General features: G+C 43.2%; 1 protein-coding gene across 4 annotated transcripts in view; it reads right to left on the bottom strand.

The window, feature by feature from the left end:
• The window catches only part of herc4 (HECT and RLD domain containing E3 ubiquitin protein ligase 4), a 170,956-nt gene that overhangs the window by 140,749 nt on the left and 11,279 nt on the right, over positions 1 to 18,928 (bottom strand). For all 4 annotated transcript variants that reach the window (XR_010977042.1, XM_068052414.1, XM_068052416.1 and 1 more), the window contains exons 3-4: positions 17,574 to 17,733; positions 978 to 1,054 (exon numbers count right to left, since the gene is read on the bottom strand). Coding sequence is in view for 3 of the 4 variants with exons in the window: in XM_068052414.1 (XP_067908515.1) it covers positions 978 to 1,054; positions 17,574 to 17,733 (237 nt within the window). In the remaining variant the exon portion in view is untranslated. The remainder of the gene's footprint in view (positions 1 to 977; positions 1,055 to 17,573; positions 17,734 to 18,928) is intronic.

The raw sequence follows: 18,928 nt of genomic DNA, 5'->3' as shown, positions 1-18,928 counted from the left end.
GGCTCTGTACATGCGTATAAGCTGTTAATCTGTAACATCTTCCAGTTGTGTTGAAAAATCAACCTGAAACGTTGAGCTGAATTTCAACATCCAAAGACAGACGGGTTGGGTCAGGTGTTAAAACTTTGATAATCTGAAAACCGGCCCACATCGGATTTAAAAGGAGGTCGGACAAGGGGCAGGCAGTCAACTCTCTCCCAGTAGGCAGGTTTGTAATTTAAATATTTTTGTAAGGCTGGCAGCCTCTGCTTTGCAGGTTTTAAACCTCCGGCCTTGGGAAATGCCACAGTTGAAAAAAGGACAGCTCCGCAGAGAAGGAAAATGCCTTTAGAGCACTGTTTGTAGAGCAAGAGTGTTTCCTCTAAGCCCCCAGAGTTTCCTCTACCGAACCCATGATGAGGGCCCCCAACCAGGTCAGATATTGGACCTAACTGCTCCAGAGCCCTCCTCACCCAACTGGAAATCAAGCCGGTCAATCAGAGTGACTTTGGGCTAAAAAACAGTCAAGTAAAACTCCACAGCATGCAAAGGAACCCAGACATCCCAGGTTTCCTGTCCAAAACCCCACACACAACCTGTATCAGTTTCTCTCTCCACAGATTCCACTGGGCCTGATGAGCTTTCCCAACATTTTCTGCATTTATTTCAGCTTTCCAGTATCTGCAGTATTTTGCTTTTCTTTTTAAGAGCTATGTTCAGTGTTCTAAAATACATGAAACTCCATTAGATGATACTATGGTAAGACGGGACAAATTGACATATGGATCATAAATTCAATCTTGCACAGATTTCAGTAGATTCAGATTAGCTTTGGTGCAAGCCTAGCAGCATATTGGTACCTACTCCCTCAGCTACAGTTGGTGCACAGAGGGAGAAAAGTCATTCAAGTAGGTTGTACTAATCAGCAAATAAAAATTTGGCTAATTATTTCTACATTGAAATATTCAAGGTAAAGCACTGCCAAAATCTTTCCTTACCTTTTGACAAAGCAAGAGAATGATAATAACCACAGGCCACCTGTGTTATCTGTACTTCTACTAAAGACTTTATATTCCTGAAAAGGTATAAATAAGACCGACATGTCAAATTATTTTAAATCACCTAAATTTTAAAAGCATCCGAGCAAGGAGGGTGCAGTTATCCAAATAAGAATTAGGTACACAAATGCACATAGCATATATATATACACAAAATATGTTAAAAGCACAAATTCAACTGCAAAGATATGATGTAGTAGCCATTACAGAGACCTGGCTATAAGCTTGGTGCAATTGGGAGCTAAATATTCTAAACTATAGGAACTTCAGAATGGACAGGAAAATTGGGAAGAGAGAGTAGCAATAATGACAAAAGAATTACAACAGAAGAAAGGACTTCAGTAAGGATGGACAGGCACTGGTAATAGTGTGGGTAGAACGAAGGAACAGTAAAGGATACAAGACTCTGGTGGGAATTGTCTAGAGATCTGTTGACATTTGTGCTGTAGTTGGGGTATAGAATGTATAAATACACAGACATCAGGGAAGCATGTGGCAGAAGTAACATAGTTAGAATGGGAAATTTTAATTTCCATGTAGACCGGAAGAACTAGAATAGCTCAAATAGTAAAGTCAATGAGTTTCTTGAATATATTTAGGGCAGTTTTCTGGAAAAACATATTTTAGAACTGACAGGGGATGAAACCATACTAGATTTAGTGATGGGCAACAAACCAGAATTAGCAAACGATCTGACTGCAAAGGAACATCTTGTAAGTAGGGACCACAATATGGTTGAATTTGATATCAGGTTTTTAAAAAAATCAAACTTTAAAGGAAGAAGAAATAATCTGACCACAGTATACTGAGCTTACCTATTAATGGGTAAACTTACAGACAAACAATGGGAAGTATTCAAGGAAGTTATTGGTACATACAGAAGCTAGAGAATTTTGGAAGATCACAACTTGTGCATCCCCCATCTCTGCAGACACCTCTTTTAGAACCTTATGATGTAGATGGTCAGGTTTAGGAGATTTGTCAGCTTTTAGTTCAATTAATTGCTCCAATACTTTCTCTTTACGAATAATAATTACTTTAAGTTCCTCTCTCATTAGAGCCTTGCTTCCCACTAATTCTGGTTATGTTTTGTGTCTTCTACTATGAAACCAGACACAAAATATTCATTTAATGTTTGCCATTTCCATATTCTCCATCATAATTTCTCTGGTCTCAGCCTTTAAGGGACCCATGTTTACTTTTGCTACTTTTTTTTTTACATACATGTAGAAGGTCTTACAATCTGTTTTTATATTTCTTGCTAGTTTACTCTCATATTCCATGTTCTCCCTCTTGATCAATCTTTTGGTCATCCTTTACCATATCTAAAACTCTTCTAATCCTCAGGCTTACATTATAAGCCTCTTCCTTTAATTCAATACTATCCTTAACCTCTTCAGTTAGCCACTGATGGATCACTTTTACCACAGAGTTTTCACTTCTCAATGGGATATAGATTCATCGAGGATTATGAAACATTTCTTTCAATGTTCGCCATGGCTCATCTACTGTTATATCTTTTGATTTCCCAATCTACCTGACCCTTGCCCCTCACACCTATGTAAATGGCTTTCAGTTCAATAGTCCAGTTTCAGACTTATGTACACCACATTCAAACTCACTGTGAAATTCTATCATATATGATCACTCTTTATCCACAGGACCCCTTACAATGAGATTAAGAATTAACCTTGTCCCATTACACAAAACAAGATCCAAAATAGCCTCTTTCCTGTAGGCAGAAAATGCTAGAAATACTCAGGTCAGGCAACATGTGTGTAGACAGAAACAGAGTTAATGTTTCAGGTCAATGACCTTTCGCCAGAACTGGGAAAAGTTAGAAATAGAATAGGTTTTAAGTAAGTGAAAGGGAGAAGGGTGAAAAAGAACAAAAGGGCAGGCTGTCATAGGGCGAAAGATGGGAGAGATTAAATGACAAAAGTGGTGGTGCAGGACCAAAGGGACAAGCAAAGAAACGGAAGATGTGTCTCGAGGAGGTATAAATGTCAGAAGGTGAACAGCTGCCGACCGAAAGCGAAACAAGGGAAAAATGAGACTAAAACTGAAACCTGCAAAGAAAAAGGTAACAAAATGGGGGCAGAAATTACGGTCTGAAATTGCTGAATCCAAATGTTGAGTCCGACGGCTGTAAAGTGCCTAATCGAAAGATGACTTGCTGTTCCTCGAGCTTGCGTTGAGCTTCGTTGGAACGTTACAGTAGGCCGAGAACAGCGAGGTTAGCATGAGAGCAAGCTGCAGAATTAAAATGACAGGTTGTGGTCACATTTGCGGACTGAACAGAGGTGTTCCACAAACTGGTCATCCAATCTGCATTTGGCTTTTCGCAATGTACAGCAGAATGCAGTATACTAAATGGAAAGTAGTACAAGTAAATCGCTGTTTCACCTGGAAGGAGTGTTTGGGGCCTTGGATGGTGAGGAGAGAGGAGGTAAAAGGGCAGGTGTTGTATCTCCTGCACTTGCTTGGAAGTGTGCCATGTGAAGGGGAGGAATGTTGGGGGTGATTGGGGAGTGGACCAGGATGGTCGCGGAGGGAACGGTCCCTTCCGAATGCTGAAAGGGGAGGGGAAGATATGTTAGATGGTAGCATCACGCGAGACGTGGCGGAAATGGCTGAGTAGGATCCATTGGATACAGAGGATGGTAAGATGGCAGGTGAGGACAAGGGAAATCCTATCATGGCTCTGGGAGGGAGGGAGGGGAAGGGGTTAGAGCAGAAGTGTGGGAAATGGGATGGACATAGCCAAGGGCACTGTTAATCATGGTGGGGGAGGAATCCTCAGTTGAGAAAGGAAGATGCATCTTAAGCACCAGTATGGAAGAACGGATGTGACAGAGACAAAGAAACTGAGAGAATAGCATGCAATCCTTACAGGAAGCAGGGCGTGAGGCAGTGTATTTGAGGTAGCTGTGGGAGTCAGTGGGCTTATGCCAAATATTGATTGATAGCCCATAGGCTATGAAATCAAGGAAAGGAAGGAGCCATGGAGATGGACCATGCTCAAGTGAGGGAAGGGTTGGAAATTGGGAGAAAAGTTGATGAAATTTTCCAGTTCACACCGAGAGCAGGAAACAGCACCATACAGTCATCACTGCGCCAGTAAAAGAATACCAAATTGCATTACATTTCCTACTTTCACTCTCTGTTTGCAATGCATTCTGTGCTGGCCACTCTGTGCACCAGCAGATACTGTTTACTTTTATACACCTTTATGAACCACACCCAAATCACCAGTGCTGACTCAGCTTCTTGGGCACAGTAATCAGTCCCTATTCAGGCAATTTACAGCTAATTGACAGTTAACTGCCACTGATAGGCAGATACTGGAATGGTCCCAGTGGATTGGAAGGTAGCAAATGTAACACCACTATTCACGAAAGGAGGGAGAGAAAAAAACGGGGAACTATAGATCAGTCAGCTTGACTTTAGTCATGGGGAAAACATTGGAATCCATTATTAAGGAAGGGGTAACAGGGCACTTAGAAAATCATAATATGATTAGGCAGAGTCAATATGATTGTAACAAACAGAAATCATACTTGACAAATCTGTTGAGTTGTTTGAGGATGTAACTAGCAGGGTAAATACAGGGAACCAGCAGATGTAATATATTTGGATTTTTAACAGACCTTCGATAAGGTGCTACAGGAAAAACTGTTGCATAAGGAATCATGGAGTTGGAAAGAAGAACAAGCATTTTAAAATCGAGGCACTGCTTAACCAGGAACCAAAGTAGGTCAGCATGCACAGGGGTGATGGGTGAACGAGACTCAGTGTAGGTTAGGACACGGCAGGAGAATTTTCGAAGCCCTCAAATTTACAGATAGCACAATGTGGGAAGCCAGCTTAAGTGGAATAGTTATGCCTAGAAGCCACAAAGGCATGGATGAGGGTTCCAGCAAAAGACGAACCAAGGCAGAGTTAGGCAATGTTATAATAAAGGTGGAAACAGGCAGTCTTAGGGATGGTGCAAATATGTGATTGGAAGCTCATTTCCGTGCCAAATATGACACCAAGATTGTGAACAGTCTGACTTAGCTTCAAAGAGTTGTTGGGGAGAAGGATGGAGTCGGTGTTCAGAGAGCAGAGTTTGTGATTGGCACCGAAGGTAATGGCTTTAGTCTTCCCAATATTTTGTTGGAGGAAATTTCTGCCCAGCCAGTACTGGATGTCAGACAAGCAGTCTGACAATTTAGAGACAGTGGAGGGGTCAAGAGAGGTTGGTGAGGTAGGGCTGGTTGTTGTCAGTGTACATGTGGAAAGTGATGGTGTTTTTTCAGATGTTGCTGCCAAGGGGCAGCATGTAGATAAGAAATAGGAGGGGATAAGGAAGATCCCTAGGGTAGACCAGAGGTGTGGAAAAAGAAACCATTTCAGGTGATTCTCTATTGGATAGATCAGCATGGAACTAGGCAAGTACAGTCCCACCAAGCTGAACAACAGTAGAGAAGAGTTGGAAAAAGATGATGGTGTTAACCATGTCAAAGGCACCACTAGTCACATCCTGCCAATCGGAGTACTTACCCATTATCCCCACTCTCTGTTGCCTACCACTCAACCAACTTCCTAACCATGTCAATAATTTGCCCTCAACTCCCATGGGCTTCTACCTTAGTTAACAGTCTCTTATGTGGGACTTTATCAAATGCCTTCTGGAAGTCCATATAAATAACATCCATGGACACTCCCCCGTCCACTACCTTAGTCACCTCTGCAAAAAATTCAATGAGATTTGTCAGGCGTGACCTTCCCGTCATGAATCCATGTTGGCTGTCCCTGATTAACTGAAATTTTTCTAGGTGTTCAGTCACCCTATCCTTGATTATCGACTCCAGCAACTTGCCCACCACAGATGTCAGGCTAACTGGTCTATAATTTCCTTGGTTCCCCCTTTCACCAGTCTTAAAAAGTGAAGTGACATGTGCAAATTTCCAATCCAGAGGGACCACTCCTGAATCTAGGGAATTCTGAAGGACTATAGTTAGGGCATCTACAATGTGCTCCCCTACTTCCTTTAACACCCTCGGATGGAAACCGTCAGGTCCTGGGGATTTCTCACTCTTTAGTTCCATTAATTTCCTTGTTACTGATGTTTTACTTACGTTAATTGTATTAAGTCCCGGTCCCCTAATTTTTTCGGGACTTCCGCCAAGTTATCCTCCTTTTCAACTGTAAATACGGAGGCAAAGCAATTGTTCAACATGTCTGCCATTTACCCATTATCAATGACAATATCTCCAGTTTCAGCTTTTAGTGGGCCTACATTGCTCTTGACCACCCGCTTTCCCTTTATATAACTATAAAATTTCTTCTTATTGATTTTGATGTCCCTTGCAAGTTTCCTTTCATAATCTCTTTTAGTAGCTCTTATAAGCTGCTTTGTGATCCTTTGCTGGTCTTTGTATTGATCCCATTCGGCTGGATCTGTGCTGCATTTTGCATTTTTGTAAGCCATTTCTTTTTGTTTTATGCTATCCCTAATCTCTTTAGTTGTCCATGGTTGTTTTTTCTGTAAAGTGGAGCTTTTCCTCTCGGGGTATATACTCGCTCTGTATTTCGTTAAATGTTTCTTTAAATATTCTCCACTGTTCTTCAGTTGTTTGACCCATTCATAGATCTACCCAGTTTACCGTGGATAGTCTCTGTCTCATCCCGGTAAAGTCAGCCTTACCCAAGTCTAAAATTCTAGTAGGTTATTCGTGCTTTTCACTTTCAAACGCTACCTTGAATTCGATCATGTTGTGATGACTATTTGATAAATGTTCACGCACAGTTGGGCTACTAATTAAATTTGGCTCATTACTCATAACTAAATCTAATATTGCCTGTCCCCTTGTTACATCTAGGACATATTGCTGTAGGAAACTATCCCGGACACATTCCAGAAATTCACTACCTTTCTGACAGGTGCTAGTCTGCCTCTCCCAATCTATGTGCAAGTTAAAATCCCCCATTAATACCACTCTGCCTTTGTTACACACTTGCCTAATTTGTGCATTTATACAATCTAACACCTCAGAACTGCTACCAGGGGGTCTATACACAACATCTATTACAGTTTTAGATCCTTTTCTGTTCCTCAATTCCATAAGGTCTCCACTGGATGCTCTCCCCTCATTATATCTTCCCTCACCAATGAGGTAATATTATTTCTAATCAGTAAGTCTACTCCATGCCTCTGCCTTTTTCCCTGTCCCTCCTGTAAACTTTATAACCAGGTATATTTAGTTCCCAGTCCCGACCATCCTACAGCCAAGTCTCCGCAATGGCCATCACATCATAATCTTCCATTTGAATTTGCACCTGCAGCTCATCTAGTTTATTCCTTACACTATGTGCATTTGTATATAGAACTTTTATTTGGGCTATACTCCCTAACCTGTCCTCAGCACTGATGCTTTATTCGCCTGTTTATTATTTCTCTCTTCTGGTTTAACCAGTATACTTCTTGCAGTTTGGTAACAATCAATCGCACCACTAACCTGCACTCCTACCTTCTCCTTTAACTTCCTGTTTTTCCATGCAACTGAACCCTCCCCCCCACTATTTAGTTTAAGGCCCTATCTACAGCCCTAGTTATGCGATTCGCCAGGACTCTGGTCCCAGCATGATTCAGGTGGAGCCCTTCCCATCGGAACAGCTCCCTCCTTCCCCAGTACTGCTGCCAAAGTCCCACGAATTTGAACCCATTTCTCCCACACCAATCTTTAAGCCATGCATTTACCTCTTTAATCTTTTTGACCCTTTGCCAATTTGCTCACGGCTCAGGTAGTAATCCGGAGATTACCTTTTTGGTTCTGCTTTTTAATTTAGCCCCTAGCTGCTTACATTCCCTCAGCAGAACCTCTAACCTCGTTCTACCTACATTGATGGTACCTACGTAGACCACGACAACTGGATCTTTCCCCTCCCACTCCAAGTTCCTCTGCAGCCCTGATGAGATATTCCAAACCTTGGCACCAGGTAGGCAACAGAGCCTTCGGGACTCTCAATCCTGGCCACACAGAACAGCGTGTATGCCCCTAACTATACTATCCCTGATTACGACTACATTTCTCTTTTCTCCCCCACTTGAATGGCTCCCTCTACCATGGTGCAGTGGTCAATTTGCTCATCCTCCCTACAGTCCCTGCTCTCGTCCACACAGGGAGCAAGAATCTCGAACCTGTTGGACAAGGACAATGGTTGAGGCTCCTGCAGCACTACCTCCTGGATCCCTCTACCTGCCTCACTCAGTCACACCCTCCTGTCCCTGACCACTGGCCGAATTCAAGGTAGTTAATCTAAGGGGTGTGACTGTCTCCTGAAACACAGCGTCCGGGTAACTCTCCCCCTCCCTGATGTGTCGCAGTGTCCGAAGCTCAGACTCCAGCTCATCAACTCTGAGCCGGAGTTCCTCGAGCAGTCAACAGTTGCTACAGATGTGTTCACCAGGAACCATAATGGGGTCCACCAGCTCCCACATCATGCAGGTACAACACATCGCCTGACCCTGCATCTCTATTTTATTTAGAGTCATAGAGTCATAAAGAGATACAGCACTGAAACAGGCCCTTCAGCCCACCGAGTCTGTGCCGACCATCAACCAACCATTTATACTAATCCTACATTAATCCTATTTCCCTCTAACATCCCCACCTTCCCTCAATTCTCCTACCTATACTAGGGACAATTTACAATGGCCAATTTACCTATCAACCCACAAGTCTTTGGCATGTGGGAGGAAACCGGAGCACCCGGAGGAAACCCATGCAGGCCACAGGGAGAACTTGCAAACTCCTCACAGGCAGTACCCAGAACCGAACCCGGGTCGCTGGAGCTGTGAGGCTGCGGTGCTAACCACTGCGCCGTCCCCCCAAAAATTTGTTTCTTAAATTTCCAACTGGTCTTTAGTTTTTAATCTGTAAAAACTTTCTCCTATTCACCTTTAATCTGAAATCAACTTAGAACAGGTAATTCAAATTAGCAGTTACTTACCAACCAACGAACATACAGTTTTCCTGTGATGTCACTATTTTTTTCACTCTTTTTACTCCCTTAAATTATTTACTTAAGTTTATTTACACTAGGAACCTTGATTCCGCCCCCCCAAAAAAACACTACCTACTATATTAAAAAAAAACTGTAGACCTTCCTCTTTACTTTAGTTACGAACCCAGCTATTTATAGAGTTATTCCCTAACAGCAGTTACTCACCAACCAATCACCTTGCAGCTGTCCTGTGATGTCACTGTTGACTATTTTTCAAACCACCGGCGCTGTCTGAGTGAACTCTTGCTCTCTCTCCCGGTCTCTTTATACTCCGGCTCCGCTCTAGCTGTTTCCCGCTGTCTGAGTTTTCTTCAAAAATGAGCAAGTAATCAGCCGACGTGATTTTTTTTTGTCTGTAACAGAGCTCTGAATTTTAAAAAAATCCCTTTTATTTCACCTGTTAACCAGTTGTGTGTGTGTGTGGGGCGCCAAGGTAAAAAGAGGACTTTTAAATTTAAATCTGTGTTTATACTTTACCTCATTACTAGTTAAGACTTGTTGCATAATAAAGTGATAATTCTTAATCATTAAAGAAACCTTAGTCTGCACTATTCTGGGAAAAATGAAGTATATGATTGACTATTAGTAAGTGGGAAAATTTAAAATATATGTTGTGATCTATGGAAAAGTGGGTCTAGAGTAAGGCTGCATTTGCTGACAATGCAACCACTATGTGGCACAGTACTTGCACATTCGCAAATGCAGGCTCATTAACTGGAATGTCAACTGCGACATTCGGGCAGCTGCCAGGATTAAAGATGGCGCTGCTCAATTTATCAGAAGAAATGTTTATGGCTAGATTGTTCTAGCAAACTAACCTCACGTTAAGATCAGGCTGTAGTCCTGACTGCAGCTATAAGGTCAAGTACAAAAACCACAGTGGGAACCGAGTAGCCATATCCATGATAGTGAGTATATATTGGTGTCCCACCTTTGTTTTGGTAAAGGTCCTAATACAGTCTACCAACACCCAACTAAATGGTTCACCAAAAAACTGGTATAGGAATTAGAGGTGCCGGTTTTAAGGTTGGTTGTGGTTTTCCCACAACCTGATACATTTTACAAAACTGCACCATGTCCTTGGAAAGACCTGACCAGTAAAAATGTCGACTTTTACATGCTTGGGTCTTCCAGATGCCCACACGCCCCGCTATACGAGTTCCATACGCTATGCTTACTATTTCCCGTTGATACCACAATCTGTGGAACAACCATCCATTCTTCATCCACAGGTCTGTGAGGAACTCTCCACTTCCTCATCAGAATCCCATTTTTAATATAGTATCCTTCCAGAACTCCTTTTGCCTCAGCTAGAGCTGATTGTGCCACCTCATCTAACTCAGGATCGGCTTGCTGAGCCTTGATCAAAGATGATGTATTGAACATTTCCTTTGGATTATCCAAATCCCCAAAGTTTCAGATGTTTGACTATCTAACTGTGGTGCCAATTTTACCTCCAGCAATGGAACTTGTATTGCCATTGCTCAGGTCACTACACATGAAAAAAATTCCAGGAACCTTTGCCGGCAACTGTTCTGACTTCACTTGGTCTTTCCGTGAACACTGGAAACGCTACTACCTTTGCTCCGGCCAAATCATTCCCCAGGCGTAGGTCAAGTCTGTCTACAGGCAAACTGTGGACAATTCCTACAGTTACCTTTCCAGACATTAGGGCGCACTCTAGGTGCACCCGATACAAAGGTACGGGTCTATACTCCCCACCACCTTGGCATTCAGCGCGCTCTCTGGTGGAAAAGTCATGCCTTTCCCCAGAAAGAAAAAGTTCAAGCGGCTGCTGTATCCCTAAATATAACTATAGGTTTACCTGCCTCACTTGAGGGATAAGGAGTTACTTTTTCTTTCGACAAGAATTCCGTATAACTCTCAGACATCATACTCACTACCCCCCACACTCACTGCTGTTTTTGTACTTGGCCTTACAGCTGCAGTCAGAGCTACAGCCTGATCTGTGGTACTCTCAGTCAGGGCCCCATTCTCTGCGTTGACTTTGTGTACCCAAATAAGTCCCATGGGTTTGCCCTGCAACTGCTAGCATTCTGCACGAAGGTATCCCACCTTGTGACATTAGTAACACATAGGCTTTCGGACATCACCACCACCCTCAGCTTCTTCCTTTATGGCCAGTAGAGGAGATCCCGGGGCATTCCCAGCTGTCCCTTCTCGTCCCTGGCTACTTGCCTTCCTTTCACTCTCCCACCTTCTATCCTTCTCGGGTTTGTGGGGGTGACGGACAAAGGGTTTGGGCTCATAAACAAGCTCGTAATCATCAGCAATTTCCGCTGCCTGTCTGGCTGTTGAAACTTTCTGGTTCTCTACATGGGTACCTATTAACGGAGGAAGTGAATTTTTAAATTCTTCCAGGAGAATTATTTTTTATTTTTATTTAGAGATACAGCACTGAAACAGGCCCTTTGGCCCACCGAGTCTGTGATGACCAACATTAACCCCATATTCCCCATCACATCCCCACCACCTACCTACACGAGGGGCAATTTACAATGACCAATTTACCTATCAACCTGCAAGTCTTTGGCTGTGGGAGGAAACCGGAGCACCCGGCGGAAATCCACGCGGTCACAGGAAGATCTTGCAAACTCCACACAGGCAGTACCCAGAACTGAACCTGGGTCACTGGAGCTGTCAGGCTGCGGTGCTAACCACTGCGCCGCCCTAGTTAGTTTCTTAAGTTTCTCATACATGGCCTCTAACCTTATTGCCTACATCCAACTATCAAAATTAATTTGCTTTACCCTCTCAAATTCTATACAAGTCTGCCCAGGTTCTGAAATTTCTGCCTGTACGCTTTAGGGACCAACTCATAAGCAGCGAGAAGAGCCATTTTTGCCATATCATAATCTGCAGAAGCCTCCTGAGAAAGCATGGCATAAACTTCATGAGCTCTGCCCATCAACCTGCTTTCCTTCAATCACTTCATCTGTCTGGCTATCTTTTCAAAAGAAATGAAAAATACCTCTACATCCCTTTCCTCAAATTTTGGGAGGGCTTGTCCAAATTTAAACAGTTCTCCACTGGGTCTTGGGATGGAGTCAGACCGTTCCTCACCAGAATGCTCCTTGGAGCCAAGGCCACTCCTTTGTCGTAGTTGCCACTTTTTAACTTCAAATTCCCTTTCTTCTCTTTGAAATGCTCTCTCTTTTGCCCTTTCCTCTGTCAATTTCAAGCTTTTTCATGGTCAATTCTCTTTCCTGTTCAAGCTTAAGTTTTTCCAATTCTTTTTCCTGCTCAAGCTTTTTCATTCCATTTCTTCTGCTTTGTCAAGCTCAAGCTGTCTCATCTGAAACGGATTTTTAGCTAATTCAACTGTACTACCATCTGCTTTCCCTTCTGCCAATTTCAAATGCTGTGCTATTACTTTATTTATGTCTGCTTTGTTAGCCCCTAGTTTTAACTCTAATACCAACAGGTCTGCCAAATCCTTTAGTCTAACCTTGTTTAAGTTTCTCAAATCACTGAGTGATACATCCTCCTTCCCCAGAAAGGTCACAGCAACATTCTGGTAGGGTAAACCTTACTCTAATGTACAAGAAAGCAATTTTTTTTTTTAAGTTCTTCTTCTCAATTATTCCTATCCCACTTACAATTGCACATCGTCGGTGTTGGGTTATCCCGGACAAGCCCCAATTATATGTGATGACCAAGGTGGGAGGAGTGCATTGTTTTTTCTGGTTGCACTTCTCCACAGGTCACAACACATATTTAAATGTTTACCCAGTTATCGATACAGTCAATCATAGACGGTGTATTTTATTCTGGAATAAAATACACCAATCGGGTTTCTTTAACAACAAAATTATCAGTTTATTATAAAACAAGACTTAATCAGTAATGAAGCAAAGCATTAACACAGATTGAAATATGAAAGTTCCCTTTTACTAAGCCCCTCACACACACAATGTGTCGCTCAGTTTGGGTTCTGCGAGGACCACTCAGCTCCTGACCTCATTACAGCCTTGGTTCAAACATGGACTAAACAGCTGAACTCAAGAGGTGAGGTGAGACTGACTGCCCTCGACATCAAGACAGCATTTGACTGAGTATGGCATCAAAGAGCCCTAGCAAAACTGGAGTCAATGGGAATCAGGAGGAAGACTCTGCTGGTTGGAGTCATACCTAACACAAAGGACGATGGTTGTGGGGTTGTTGGAGGTCAATCATCTCAGTCCCAGGTCATCACTGCAGGAGTTCCTCAGGATACTGTCCTAAGTGGGGATGTTTGCTGTTGATTGCACAATGTTCAGCACTATTCACGACTCCTCAGATACTGAAGCAGTCCGTGTAGAAATGAAGCAAGACCTGGACAATATCCAGGCTTGGGCTGATACGTGGCAAGTAACATTCGTGCCACACAAGTGGTGGGCAATGACCATCTCCAACAAGAGAGAATTGAACCATCTCCCCTTGACATTCAATGGCATTATAATTGCTGAATCTCTCAGTAACATCCTGGGGGGTCACCATTGAACAGAAACCAAACTGGAGTAGCCATATAAATACCATGGCTACAAGAGTAGGTCAGAGGCTAGGAATCCTGCAGCAAGTAACTCACCTCCCGGCTCTCCACAGCCTGTCCACCATCTGCATGGCACAAGTTAGGTATGTGATGGAATACTCTCCACTTGCCTGGATGGGTGCAGCGCCAACAACACACAAGAAGCTCAACACCATCCAGAACCATCCTAGGCGGCGCAATGGTTAGCACCGCAGCCTCACAGCTCAAGGGACCTGGGTTCAATTCTGGGTACTGCCTGTGCGGAGTTTGCAAGTTCTCCCTGTGACCGCGTGGGCTTTCACCGGGTGCTCCGGTTTCCTCCCACAGCCAAAGACTTGCAGCTGATAGGTAAATTGGCCATTGTAAATTGCCCCTAGTGTAGGTAGGTAGTAGGGAATATGGGATTACTGTAGGGTTAGTATAAATGGGTGGTTGTTGGTCGGTACAGACTCGGTGGGCCGAAGGGCCTGTTTCAGTGCTGTATCTCTAAATAAAATAAACAAACAAAGCAGCCCGCTTGATTGGCAACCCATCCACAAACATGCACTCGCTCCACCACCAATGCACAGTGGCAGCAGTGTGTACCATCCACAAGATGCATTGCAGCAACTGACCAAGGCTCCTTAGACAGCACCTTCCAAACCCACGACCTCCACCACCTAGAAGGACAACTGCAACAGGTGCATGGGAACACCACCAACAACAAGTTCCCCTCCGAGCCACACACCATCCTGACATGGAATTATAAATCGCTGTTCTTTCACTGCGACTGGGTCAAAATCCCGGAACTCCCTTCCTAACAGCACTGTGGGTGTACCTACCCAACATGGACTGCAGCAGTTGGCGGCTCACCACCACCTTCTGAAGGGCAACTAGGGATGGGCAATAAATGAAAAAAGAGAAGATATGGAAAGATGTCAGTTGACCTTCTTTGGTTTGGCGCCAAAATACGCGTAGACGGCTGTCACTGGGATCTTTTTCTCCAGCAATTCGTTCTGGTGGCATTGAGGATTTATCCGGCAGGTTTTTCCAACGTCCCAGGAGAAACGCGGCAATAGGGGTTTCAAGCAGGCCTTTCAGGATGAATGTAGCATCAATTTCTCTTTCTTACACTCGCTTCTAAGAGCTTCTTAGAGATGGAAAAACTGGCAGGGTTTTCAAAGAGATGGAACAGGCTGAACTGGGGTAACTGCTCTGCTGGCTGGTTTTTAAAAACTCCCACTGACTGTCCAAAGCGAAACCAAAAACTAATCTCAAGAGTCAAGCCTCCTGACCCCTATAAATCTTAACCTGTCATATTTCTGCAAACATATTCAAGTTTTTAAAAAAAGCCCCCTTCTGGGTATTTACCTGAAGACAGGTGACTTTCAGACATGTTTGCAAACAAGAACTCAGTCCTTTCAATGACCCCAGTGAAAAAACATCCATGGAATCCTTTTCCGTTTTCCCAAACAAAACACAGGTCCTCAAAATTTCGCAAAAAATGGCAGTACTTTCATAACATGACTGTGTATATAGGTTGGGGAGTTTATATGCAGGGAAAGGTTTACGGGAGGACAGAAGGGCAGTGAACTCTGAGAACATGCATGATAAATTAAGATGAAGGTTGAGACTACTGAGGATGAGAAGTCAATCAATGCAGAAGCTGATGGAGCAAAGCAGTGAAGGTATCCTGGTGAGAAAATTTTTAATGGTACTTGGGTGGGCAGTAGGGAATGAGGATTTTAAATGAGTGGAGAGATGGGTGGAACAAGGTGAAGTGCTCAAAGGAGGAAAAATGCCAGAGGAGTAGGAGGACAAACTAAGCTGCGACTTGGTAATATGAACCACACCATGACCGTGATAGTCTGGTTTAGGCAAATGCCAGGAAGTATAACCAGGAGGGGAAGCTTCATTTAGGTGGTAGGGGTAATCACCGCTCAGCTAGGTTTCCATCAAGGCCATGACGTCGATGCAATCATCCACACGGAGCTCGTAGCTGACGAGAGCCGTGTTCACGGGTGAACGGATATTCTGGAGGAAGATAGGTAGAGTGGCTGATCCACAGGGTCACACTGGAAGGACTAAAGTTGGATAGGGAGAAGATTGGTACCCCAGTGGGTTCACAGGACAGGAAGGTCAGCAGGAGAGTAGGACTGAGCAGTAGGATTGCTGCTGGTAAATAACATAAAAGGCGTGGAAATCCAGTGGCCTGGGAGAGCTATAAAAACAATGAAGGGATACAAAGAAAGTAATGAGGTGTAACAGGGGAGCATGACTAAAGTTTGCAAGACACATCAAAGCTAAGAGTAAAGGTTATTGGTCGGGGGAATTTAGACCCAAAGGTGATACCATAACGGATAATAAGGAAATGGCAGATTTGTTAAAATATTTTGTACCTGTTTAAGACAGTAGAGGAAGAGGACAAAATATCAGAATACAAGTGAGCAAAACATGAAGGCAAGAGGAGGACGTTATTGGATTTAATACAAGTTTTTAAAAAACGGAGTAGATAATGGTACTCAAGACAAACAAATCTCCAAGACCTCATGATCCCCATCCCCATTAAGGAAACAGATGATGTACCAGTCACAAATTTTCAAAGCTCTAGTTTTGTACTTTTAGATTGGAAAATTGCAAACATCATTCCGTTGTTTAAGGAGGGAAGGAGAAACCAGGAAACTACAGACCTACTAGTTTAATGTCAGCTGTGGGGAAGTTGCTAGAATTTATCTTTTGAGATAGAGTGACTCAGCATTTGAACAAGTACAAGCTGATCAAAGAATTATCAGAGATTTGTGACGGATGTCACATCTGACTAAAATTTAATATAGCCACTAACTTGGTTGACAGGGGAGTGGCTATGGGTGTTACCTATATGGACTTCCAGAAGGCACGTGACAAGCTTCCACATGAGATCAAAAATTACAGTGCATAGATTGGAAGCAACCTTGTGGCATGGGTTGGAAATTTGGTTGGGAGGTAGCAGACAGAGCATAGTGATAATGAAAGTGTACTCTGATTGATGGGATGTGACAAGTGGTGCTCCCAGGGATCTGTGCTGATGCCTCAGTTTTGGGCCAGATATATATTAACGATTTACATGAAGGAATAGAAGTTGTATATCCAAATTTGTTGATGACAAAGTAAATTGTGCAGCAGGAAGCAGAAAGTTATAAAACATTACATCAACTGGTTATTTTTAAAATTGCCTTTATTTAGGCTCTCAAAAGCAAACAGGACATTTGACAGACTCTACAAATGTGTGTGGAGCAACCACAGCTTCAGAGCACAGACCAAACTCAAAGTGTACAAAGTCACAGTCCTCACCACCCTTCTGTATGGCACTGAGTCATGGGTCCTATACCACCGTCAAGTATGCCTTCTAGAGCGCTTCCATCAGCGCTGCCTCCGCAACATCCGCTAGCAGGACTGCAACTCAAACATTGAAATCCTGGAAACAGCCATCACCAGCATTGAGGCCATCCTCCTGCAAAGCCAACTGCATTGGGTGGGTCACGTTGCCCAGATGGACAACAGTCACCTGCCCAAGATCGTGTTGTATGGAGAAATGACCACAGGTAACAGGAACAGAGGGGTCCCATGCAAACGTTTCAAGAACTCCCCGAAGAAGTCCCTCTCTGTGTGCTACACTGACCATCGCCAATGGGAAGCGCAGGCCATAGATCATGATGCCTGGAGATACTACATCAGGAGGGCTACAGACACCTTTGAGACTGAGCAAAGAACCAGCATGGAAGAGAAAAGGATAGATCCAACTGCCCCCAACAGCGACTACACCTTCACTTGTACCTGCTGCGGGAGATTCTGCCGGTCATGGATAGGCCTGACTAACCACTAGCAGGCCTGCAACTGATCACAACATTCCCAAAATCTCCGTCCGTAAAGTAATGCCAAGATGTGTTTCAAATAAAAAAAATCAACATTCAATAGAACTGCAACAAAATGCTTACCTGGGAACTCGAACACTTTCTTCTGTGGCAGCCAAACCCAACTGACCATCTTTGGCAAGGCCCCAAGCAAACACTTGACCATTATCATTTAGCGCAAGCGTATGCATCTCTCCACATGAAACAGCAGTGATATTCTGAGCATCCAGAGCCCCAACTTGCTCTATAAAACAAAAAGTAGGTTTAACTTGATCCCTTTACAACACAGACACAGGAAATTCAGCAAAACCAGCCCTTGCTGGTGCTTATGCTCCGATTGAACCTCCTCCCACCTTTCCTTACCTCACAGTATAATCCTCTAATCTTTCCTCCCTCATATGCTATCCAGCCTCCCCTTAAATGGATCCATATTTTTCGCTTCAACTACTTCCTGTGGTAGTGAATTCCACATTCTCAGCACACTTTGGGTAAAGAATTTTCTTCTGAATTACCATTTGATTTCTTCATGACGATTATATTGATGGCTTCTAGCTTTGTTCTTCGCCACAAATAGAAACAGCTATTGCAGTACAACTTATTGCATACCAAAATGATTCCATTCAGTTCAGATTCTGACAAAGTTACATTAAATTACCAAGATTTATACATATATCTGCTCTAGGTGATATTAAAATTACTTTTCGTGCATACACATTGACAATTTATTTCCAAACTTACTGGCAGAGTCATCTAAATGTCCAGAAAAATCTCAGTGACCAATAATTTTTGTTTAATTAAGGATGGTTATCAATTTGATTACGCTGTTCACACCTGTGATTTTGACCATATTTATTTTGGTCAATTTGCAAAATATAAAACAGATTTGTAGAAATGGAACTATTTGTATAGGCAATTTCCTTCAAAAACACATTTTTATCTAATATAGGTAAATGGGAAAAGCCGTATACAGTTTGAGCTGTATCGCCTTCGGTCAAAAACATTCTGGAACAACTGAGAGGTGCATCTGGCTTTTTACCTCTGGGATAAATCTAGATGCTCAAAACTGGATATTCATGTAACACTGTGGGCCATCAGCAGCAGAGGAACCACACTGTAATCTGTCAGAATAGAATAGGGCATTCAGCCCCAAAAGCCTGCTCCAACATTCAATGATATTATAGCTGATCTGTACTTTCAACTGTTCATCGAGCTTACACTGAACTTCATTGGAACAGCACCTCATCTTTTTATTCGGTACGTTACAGCTTTCCAGTCTTAAGTTTAACAAGTTTAGATCTTAAGCAGTATTCCCATTCTCTCAGACAGCAGATGCTGGTAACAAGGATAGTTGCACCAGCTCCACTTTTAGTGGAGGTGGTGTGGGCTGGTCTGTACCCCTGGGATCTACCTACTTTTCCTTGCCACATCCTCAGGCCATG

The sequence above is a fragment of the Heterodontus francisci genome, chromosome 20, assembly GCF_036365525.1.
Source record: "Heterodontus francisci isolate sHetFra1 chromosome 20, sHetFra1.hap1, whole genome shotgun sequence".
NCBI classification, from domain to species: domain Eukaryota; kingdom Metazoa; phylum Chordata; class Chondrichthyes; order Heterodontiformes; family Heterodontidae; genus Heterodontus; species Heterodontus francisci.
This window is presented reverse-complemented; position numbering and strand designations above follow the sequence as displayed.